The sequence below is a fragment of the Leucoraja erinacea genome, chromosome 2 (genome assembly GCF_028641065.1).
Source record: "Leucoraja erinacea ecotype New England chromosome 2, Leri_hhj_1, whole genome shotgun sequence".
Lineage (NCBI taxonomy): Eukaryota > Metazoa > Chordata > Chondrichthyes > Rajiformes > Rajidae > Leucoraja > Leucoraja erinaceus.
The window spans coordinates 22,656,888-22,667,223 of NC_073378.1; the positions used below are offsets into that span (position 1 = coordinate 22,656,888).

The following is a 10,336-nucleotide window of genomic DNA, read 5'->3' on the forward strand; positions in this document are numbered from 1 at the left end:
TGTCCTGGACTTCCCCAACATCGGGAGCAATCTTCCTGCATCTAGCCGTCCAACCCCTTAAGAATTTTGTAAGTTTCTATAAGATCCCCTCTCAATCTCCTAAATTCTAGAGAGTATAAACCAAGTCTATCCAGTCTTTCGTCATAAGACAGTCCTGACATCCTAGGAATCAGTCTGGTGAACCTTCTCTGTACTCCCTCTATGGCAATAATGTCCTTCCTCAGATTTGGAGACCAAGACTGTACGCAATACTCCAGGTGTGGTCTCACCAAGACCCTGTACAACTGCAGTAGAACCTCCCTGCTCCTATACTCAATTCTGGCATGCTCCATAATAGGAAATGAATTTTCAGCTCTCGATTATCCTAATCTACAATCCTTGTTCTACTAAAAGAGAATACTTCTGGTGGTAATCCATACAACTTGCATTTGAAGACTAGGTGATTTTGCACATTGCCCCCTTCAAGGTTCATGTATAATGCCTAGAATTGAACACATTATTCTAAGTAAGGCCCAACCAATGTTTTATATAACTGTGGGCTAGCTCTCCATCCTTCACATTTCCATTCCTTTGAGATATTGGATTCCAGTTGTTTCAAGTTTCCATTCAATATGCTTCGTGAAAGGGTATGAGTTACAAAGAAGCAAGGTCCTTTTAGACACAAGAAGACGGGATCATTTAAATGTACTGTATTCAGCAACAAATTTCAAAGTAAAAATGGAACTTGAATAACTAGGTCTACCTGAAAGTGAGGTAAACAAGGAGGCAGCCATACTTCCCCTTTGGTCCATTGGCTTTCAGTTGGTGTCCATTCTTTCCACACGGTCCTTTCTACCTGGAGGTAATGGCAAGAAAATATTTGAAAGCAACACCAAAGTCATGCAAACTTATTAAGCAATCCTGAAATTCTCCTACTTTTTCCTTGCTCTGTTCAAACCTTGTCTGTTTGAATGACAATAAAAGGTATTCTATCCATTCTATATCTGCTCTGTTAGTTTTCCTTTACTATATTTTCACACAAAAACTTAAAATAATATAATATCAAGAATTCTGCAGTGAAGTGGAAAAGATCGAACGTTCATCATTGCTCCAATTACACTTCCATGCAAGTTCCTCCATGTGCTATTTTGATATAAATATTAGCCTGTTCCTCAAACTGAAATTGCAGCTCATATATTTGTTCTGAAGTGTTAAAGAATTATTATCACATATTTATTATTTTTTTAATCAGTTTTCTAATTCTAAAGGTCCGCTATCAGGATAGTGTTGAGTGATATTATCTACAGTAAAGTTATACCCAATGTCACATGTATATCCAGTCTTTTAAACAGTGTATGAAAAACAAATTTAACCTTTTTGGAAAGGAATATATAACCAAATATGTTTAGTTTAGTTCAGATATACTGGATGGAAACAGGCCATTCACCCATAGAACCCATGTCAACAATGATCACCTACTTTCCACTTTTTGATCCACTCCCTGCACACTAGGGGCACATTTGGGATGTGGGAAGAAACCGGAGCACCCAGAAGAAACCCATTTGGTCACAGGGAGAATGTGCAAACTCCACACAGAGCTGAGCTGAGGACAGGATCAAAGGAGGATCACTAGCACTGTAAAGTAGTAGCTTTACCAGCTGTGGAAAGATAGATTATGCGATATTGTGAGTTGGTGCGTGATAACATTTAGAAGTGTTTGTCCAGAGGCTACCCGTTTCCAAAACTTCAGGTTTACTTTTGTTCAATTGATAAAATGACTTTTTTTTTTCCCTCACCTCCTTAGTTTGTAACAATACTGTCAGTACATTACTGCCATCAAGTTGATAGAAGAATTCTAATCGGCATTCCTGTCCTGAGTTGTAGTACATGGAACTATGAAGGAGAGCAGTTCGTGAAAACATGACTTTGTTGGCCTCGACCCAGACAAAATGGCCTGTGCATGAAAACAAAGCAGTGTTTTAAATTTAAACGAGAAAAAAGCGATATTGCTGCTTTTAAAGCCAACTTAAACATGCAAAATCAACATTGCTGAAATTCTACCTGTAATCTGCTTTCTGTCTCTAAACCTTTATCTATATACTGGATAGTTGGATTTTCTTGATTAGTACGGGTGTCAGAGGTTATGGGGAGAAGGCAGGAGAATGGGGTTAGGATGGGGAGATAATTCGGCCATGATTGAATGGCGGAGTAGGCGATTGGCCAAATGGCCTAATTCTGCTTCAATCACATAATCTTATGATATTGTAACCATGCATTCTAGACATTACAACCAGGGAGACAGCATCTCATCAGCTAATTTGTCAAACTCCCTGTTAATCAACAATAATTCAATGGTTCAATAATTGCCTGGAAATGACTATTGATGGTAATAACAAAAGGCTAATTAGAATCATCAGGACATGGGTTTAGTAATCAGGAATGATACACCAACAGCTACAATCCATTTTGTAGGAAATGAGGGAATGGTGCTGTGCTTTAAAGTGCAAGATGCTGGTTAAAAGCTATTCAGAATATCAGTACCAACTGTGATGAAAAAGAGTGTTAATCCAATGGATTCTTTATTGGATAATTTCTCCCTGCATATTGTTACAAAGTTAAAAATGAGCCCCCTCTGAATTGTCATGAAATGTACATTGGTCTTTCTAAACCTCCTCTTATTTATTCAATTACATAGTTCTTCAGGGGGAAAAAAAGCTACATTTAATGACCATAATTTACTGTCATCAATTACATGCTGACTGCCCTTGATAAATCCGTAGATTTACAAATACTTACCAAATCTCCAATGCTCACAACATTTCCTCAACTAACTTTATTAACTTTATGTAAACTGGTTTGTGGTTACTTCGTTTATTGAATGTATGCAATTTTAAAAAAAAAATAGACATTTTTAGCAAGTTACTGAACACTTAGACTTTCCATAAATGTAGTGTGAAGTTCCTACTAAACTTCTCTTCACCAGAGGTTTGGTTATAGTTAAGTTATTGTTACTTTCTCTTTCTTGCATTGCTAATGGTGCATGGTAGAATTGGCAATTTAATCTCACAAACTGAAATAGGACATGTGTTATAAATTGCACCAGAAGTAAGTACTCCAAGACACTTTTATTAACCCACAATATACTTTCAAAACCTGCATTAGGAATCATTTCTTGGCTATGACTATCACAAAAGATATAGATCAGTTAAAGTTAATGGAATCACTTGCAGACTGAGAAGCACAAGGAAATGACAGAGACATTAACCAAACACTTGTTGTTCATCTTCATGAAAAAAAGACACAGTAAACCTCCTGAAAATAATGAAAGGCAGATCTGGAGTATTCAAGGACCAAGAAGAAATTACTATGTGTAAAAATACAGTATTAGTGATATTAACAGGGGTGTAAGCTGTTAAATTCCCAGGAGCCATGGTCTGTTGAATGATCTAACAGGCCTGAAGTGCTAAATGGCCTGCATCTGTTTCTATTTCTTGTCCTCTTGTGTCTTGTAGATCTTCCAGTTTGTGATCTAGCTTCAATCTGCCAAGCAGCACATTTGGCCTGAGGTTACCAATGCTGCCTCATAGCTGTAGGGATCAGATTCAAGGTTAATTTCAGATGCTGCCTGTGTGGAGTTTGCATGTTCTCCCCTGTGACCAAATAGGTTTCTCCCCTATGCCCCAGTTTTCTCCCACATGCCAAAGACATGCTGGTGGGTTAACTGGCCACTGTAAATGACCCCTTAGTGTAAGTAGGTGCAAGGAGAGCTGCACAGTAAGAAAGGTTGGATAAGGGGATTATGAAATGAAAAGGAAAAAATAAATTGGGGAATGGAACGGATAAGTTCACTGAGAGCAGATACAAAGTTGAAACAAATGGACTCTTCCTGTGCCATGGGGACACATGGAAACAGGTTGTGCGTGATCAGAAATACCGTGTGAAGCCCTTATCACCTGCACTGGACTCGGTACACATGAAAATAAAACATTTAAACCTAAATATTGTGAAGCAATAAATATTGAAAGGAATTATTTGGGGTTCACAAACACAGTTGCTTAATACTTGTATGGTGACAGGTCCTTAAGTTTAACTTGATTTACCTAATGAAGAGGCTGTGCTGTGATCCATCAGTGGGGCAGTGCCAGAACTATTGCCAGTTTGAATACGCTGCCATGCCACAAGATTGTGTTTCTCTTCGGAGTGCCATCCACATAGATCAGATTCAAAATCACAAGCTGGATCTAAAGCAAAAGTGAAGATAGGGGAATCAAATAAAATTCACATGCACGTGCACAAAAATCAGGGTGAATCTCACTCTTGCTCATTACTGCTTAAAGTACTTGAAATACTCAACAGATAAATTATACTTTCGTGCGATCTGATGAAAAGTTAACTGCTTTTTGCTCTACTCTGCCCTGAGTTAACCTAATTTCAGCACCACTGAACTTACTGTGTTGTATTCGGCACTTTGAGATCATACTTCCTAACTTGTTTGTTCATACAAGGAACAATTATTTTACCACACACCAAAATCTGTTCCTTAGTACCAAGGATGTCTTTCTCAAATTATTGGGTTTTTTTTCAACTATGAAAGCCATCCATTATGAAAACTATGGGCTTTTATTTGTTTTAATGGATTATGCATAACTTGCAATAAATTTACATTGAAGAAATCAAAGCGGTCGAATAGGCTTTTAAAATTGTAGAAAATTGCACAGCAAATTCGAGAGAACTGCTCAAATGTTATGGTCGGTGTCTCTTCACTGACATTTATATGTCACTGATCTCTGAATGACAGTGTGAAGATAACAAGCAGTCTTCAGTTCTGGGGAAATCTTTCATACCCCTGTTAAACCGGAAGTCATGGCTATTAGAATTGAAAGGCTGCCTCTCAGCCAAGGCACAGTTCCCCAGAAATGCAAATAGAACGGGAATAATTTCAATGTCTTTGACTGATACATGGCTCACATATGAAGATCTATTGTGCGATGAGAGGAAAGGAGCATTTTACATCAACTTTTGAAGTGGAACGATGTGCAAATAATTAATATCATTACGGAAAACTTAATCAGTGAAAAATCAACCTCGACTGACTTAAATATTTTCCCCCGATCATTGTTCTGATTTAAAAAAAAAAAATTAATTAGTGGACTCCCGTGACATTATCAGGAGAAGTAGCTTAAAGGGATTACTGAGCCAAACTGTGTGAGAAAATTGTGCTGGCGTTAAAGGAGGTTATTTTAACTGGGGTTAGAAATTAGGTTGCGATTAAATTCTCTCACCCATCTTCCCCAGTCCCCATCCTCTAGTAGGATGTCTGACAGCTTTGTTTTGTAATTTACCCACTCACGAGATTGAAATTATTGGTAATGCAAGCGTTTACTCTCCGCCCCAAATTACATTGAACTGAGGAGAATTGTTAAGTCTAGTCACATGCTGACGAGAATTGCTTTGGTCTGAAAATTGTGCTTTTTTTAATAACAATCCAGTAGTTTCATGCCACCATTACTGAAAATAGATTTTACACTAATTCAGCTTACTTGAAATTAAATTCACTGTCCGCATATAATGCATTCTGAAGCCAATCAACAATCATATTGCCAAACAATCATATTGCCAAACAAATCAGCATTGAAATGTACCGAATCTCTCCCTATATAAAGACTTGAATGTTAAGTGGAATCATGAAGCCTATCTGTAGGATCTGAAAAGGCTATGAATTGCTTTCATGATCCCTGCAATTAAATCTTGGCTTCAGATGGGTCTGCGAGCACCTGGTTATGGGAAGGATGTTGTTAAACTGGAAAGAGTTTAGAGAAGCTTTACGAGGATGTTGCCAGGACTTGAGGGCATGCGCTAAACGGAAAGGTTGAGCAGGCCACAACTTTACTTCTTGGCGTGCAGGAGGGTGAGGAGTTATCTTATGGAGGTGTATAAGATCACAAGGAGAACAGATACGGTACATAGTCTTTTACCCAGAGTTGGGGAACCAAGAACCAGAAGACATAGGTTTAAAGTGATAGGGGAAGGATTTGATGGGAACCCGAGGGGCTACTCTTTCAAACAGAGAGTCAAGAGTGTTTTATTGTCATATGTCCCAGATAGAACAATGAAATTCTTTCTTGCTGCAGCGCAACAGAATATGTAAACATAGTACACTGTAAACAATACAATAAACGAGAAAAAAAAGTTCAGTGTGTATATATACACACACTCACAAGTACACACACACACACATCTATATATCCATATTATTATACACATATACACGTACAAGCACACGCGCACATATAAAAAACAAATAATAGTTGAATAATAATAATAATAATAATATTAATAATAATAATAATAATAGTCTATTGTAGTTCAGAGCTTATTTGAGGTTGTAGTGTTTAATAGCCTGATGGCTGTAGGGGAGAAGCTGTTCCTGAACCTGGACGTTACAGTTTTCAGGCTCCTGTACGTTCTTCCCGATGGCAGGGATAAAACGAGTGTGTGGCCAGGGTGGTGTGGGTCTCTGATGATGCAGGCTGCCTTTTTAACGCAGCGACTCCGATAAATCCCTTAGATGGTGACTGGCGAGCCTGTGAACCGCAAGAGAAACAGGTTGCAGGGGACTCCTCCGTGAAATTCTCTCCACCCCAGGACCCCGATGTAGAGGGGGAGAATCCCTGCATAGAGGGTGGTAACCAGCTTGGAAGGGATGATGGTAATGAGTGCTGAGGTGTAGCCTATAAACAACTAAGCGTTTTTATTGTCCAAGTTGCCCAGTGTGGAGTGGAGAGCCAATGAGATTGCACCCTCCGTTGACCTGTTGTGACAGTAGGCGAACTGTAATGGGATGAGGTTCTTGGTGAGGTAGGAGTTGATATGCACCATAACCAACCTCCCAAAGCACTTCATCACCACGGACATTAGTGCCGATTGTCGATAGTTGTTCAGGCACGTCATCTTACTCTTCTTGGGCATCAGTATTATTGATGCCCTCTTAAAGCAGATGGGAAGCTCAGACCTCAGTAATGAGGGGTTGAAAATGTCCGCAAAAATTCCAGCCAGTTGGCCTGCACAGGTTTTGAGAACTCGATTGGGTATACCATCAGATCCAGACGGTTTCCGAGGCTTTCCTGAAGGATCTTCGGACGTCAGCCTCTGTGACTGTGACTATAATACCATCAGGGCATATGGGGCTCGGAAAAGGCACATCATTGTGCATTTCGTTGTCTCTGTACTGTACACTGACAATGACAATTAAAATTGAATCTGAATCTAAATCTGAATCTGAATCATTGAGCTCGTCAGGGAGTGATGCTTCGCTGTCGCTTAAGCTGCCTCCTGATTTCGGCTTGAAGAAGGTGATGACATTCAAGCCCTGCCACTGTTGCCGAACATCCGTCTCATCCTCCAGCTCTTGAGGCTGGTCGTTGTTGCTGCTTTCGGCTTTGGGATAATGACTAGGATTCTTTGACTTGGCTCTCAGGCGTCGTCTAGTAGAATTTAGTCTGCTGGAAGGATCATTGGCTTCCCCAGGCGAGCCTGGGTACTGACGGGGGGCGCGACGAGAACGCTGATCCATTGTCCAACCCCACGGTGTGCTTGTGGAGAGCAGCAAACAATGCAACACATCATTGAAGCATGCCCTCAACAAAGACTCAAAGGAGGACTTGTCACCCTTCATACAGCAAATCAAGAGGCAACTGCTTGGCTAAAGGACTTTGCATTCGCTAAATAAAATCCTCCAGCTTTGAGTGGAAGTCCCTTTTGGCCTTTTTAATGGCCTTGTCAAGGTCTATCTGGACTTCTTATGGATCCCTGCTTCACCAGACCTGAATCCGCGGGATCAGGTCCTCAGAAGAATGCGGATCTCCAGGTCCATCCAAGACTTCTGGTTAGGAAACACTCGGATGGTGGTGTGGCGGCATGACTCAGTGTTGCAGCGGCCCCTTCAGCCTATCTGTCTGTCTTTTTTTTTTTTTTGGACTAGTTAAGTGTAGTTGTTCGTGTTTTTTAATACTGTTTTTAACTGTGTATATGTGGGGAGCGGGGAGGGGGGGGGGAGTGGGAAACTTTAAAAAATCTCTTCCCTGCACGGGAGACCCGACCTTTATCCTGTCGGGTCTCCGTTGGCGTTGGGGCCTGGCACCGTGGAGCAGCCGTGGAGCGGCCTCCAGCTGGAACGACCTGGGGGCTCCAGCCGCGGAACTGCGGACTTACCATCATGGGGCTGGCTGGCATCGGAGCGTGGGGAACGGTGTTGACTCGCTGCTGCGGCCCGACCCGGAGCTCGGAGGCTCCAGCTGCAGCCGCAGGTCCGGTGGACTGGAACATCGTGAGCTTGCGGGTCCGGGTGCAGACCGCTTTTCGGAGCTCCCGCAACGCGACTTCTCCCGCCCATGTCGCGGGGTTGGAACGACCCAGACCGGGGCCGTGCATCGCTCGGCGCGGCGTTAATGGCCGCAGGACATTCCAGCGCCTGACGGGGGCTCTAACTTTGTGACTTTTAGAGCTGGAGCGGGGCCGTACATCGCCCGGTGCGGCCTAAAATGGCCGTGGGACTTACCATCGCCCGCCTGGGGATTCAACATCGGGAGAAAAATGGTGCAGGGGAGAGACAAGACTTTGCCTTCCATCACAGTGAGGAGGAGATTCACTGTGATGGATGTTTGTGTAAATTGTGTTGGTGTGTGTGTCTTGTAGGAGTTATCTTTGTTTGTATGGCTGTAGAAACTAAGTTTCGTTTGAGCCTCACTGAGGTTCAAATGACATGTAATAAATATTCAGTAATAAATATTCATTGGATAGTTTTTGTAGGAACACAGTCCTCCACACATTTCCTTATGAAGTCTGTAATGACTGTGGCGTAATCATTCAGGTCTGTTGCTGAGTCCTTGAACATTGCCCAGTCTACTGACTCCAAGCAGTCCCGTACTTTTTCCTCTGCCTCCCCAGCCCAGTTCTGTACAGTCCTCAGCTCTGGGGGTGCGATCTTCAGTTGCTGCCTGTATGCAGGAAGAAGCAGCATCGCTGAATGGTCGGAGTGGTCAAGGATGTTTAATCCTCTGGTACTGCAGGAGACATGTTGGTTGAAGTTGGGGGTGATTTTTTTCAGATTGGCTTTGTTGAAGTCCCCGGCTGTGGTGGTAAAGGTTTCAGTGTACGCAGACTGATGCTTGATGACCACAGCGTGCAGCTCATCCAATGCGAGAGGGATAGCCAGGGGTGGGATGTAGACTGCGGTCAGGATGATGGAGGTGAATTCCCTCGGGAGGTAGAAGGGGGGGGTGGCACTTCACCGCCAGATGTTCCAGTTGCGGAGAGCAGGAGTTAGACAGAACTGTCTCGTCTGTGTACCACAAAGAGTTAACAATGAGGCAGACGCCCCGACATCTCCCTTTCCCAGATGCCTGCATTCAGTTCATACGATGGATGGAAAAATCTTCAGGCTGGACGGCTGAGTCTGGGGAGCTGGGGGTGATTCATGTGTGTGTGAAACAGAACACAGAGCATTCCCTCAGCTCCCTTTGATAAAGCAGCCATGACTTTGTCCTCCACTTTATTTTGTGCATTGTACATTGGCTAGTAGGGTGGTAGGGAGAGGGGGTCGTAGTCCCCTGCACTTCAGTCTGACTTGTAGTCCTGCCTGCTGGCCATGTTTCCAGACACCATGGAGGCCTCCCCGATGTTTGCAGGTACATTACTTACTGTACAGAGTGGTGGGTTTATGGAATGAGTTACCCAGAGGAGTTACATAGAAACATGGAAAATAGGTGCCATTCGGCCCTTCGAGCTAGCACCGCCATTCAATATGATCATGGCTGATCATCCAACTCGGTATCCTGTACCTGCCTTCTCTCCATACCCCCTGATCCCTTTAGCCACAAGGGCCACATCTAACTCCCTCTTAAATATAGCCAATGAACTGGCCTCAACTACCTTCTGTGGCAGAGAATTTCAGAGATTCACCACTCTCTGTGTGAAAAATGTTTTTCTCATCTCGGTCCTAAAAGATTTCCCCCTTATCCTTTAGCTGTGACCCCTTGTTCTGGACTTCCCCAACATCGGGAACAATCTTCCTGCATCTAGCCTGTCCAACCCCTTAAGAATTTTGTAAGTTTCTATAAGATCCCCCCTCAATCTTCTAAATTCTAGCAAGTACAAGCCGAGTCTATCCAGTCTTTCTTCATATGAAAGTCCTGACATCCCAGGAATCAGTCTGGTGAACCTTCTCTGTACTCCCTCTATGGCAAGAATGTATTTTCTCAGATTAGGAGACCAAAACTGTACGCAATACTCCAGGTGTGGTCTCACCAAGACCCTGTACAACTGCAGTAGAACCTCACTGCTCCTATACTCAAATCCT

General features: G+C 42.6%; 1 protein-coding gene across 1 annotated transcript in view; it reads right to left on the minus strand.

Moving 5' to 3' along the window:
* The window catches only part of malrd1 (MAM and LDL receptor class A domain containing 1), a 312,060-nt gene extending 310,162 nt beyond the window's left edge, over positions 1 to 1,898 (minus strand). The window contains exons 1-2 of the mRNA XM_055652737.1: positions 1,776 to 1,898; positions 743 to 835 (exon numbers count right to left, since the gene is read on the minus strand). Of these exons, the coding sequence (XP_055508712.1) occupies positions 743 to 835; positions 1,776 to 1,868 (186 nt within the window). The 5' untranslated portion in view covers positions 1,869 to 1,898. The remainder of the gene's footprint in view (positions 1 to 742; positions 836 to 1,775) is intronic.
* Positions 1,899 to 10,336: the final 8,438 nt, after the last annotated feature.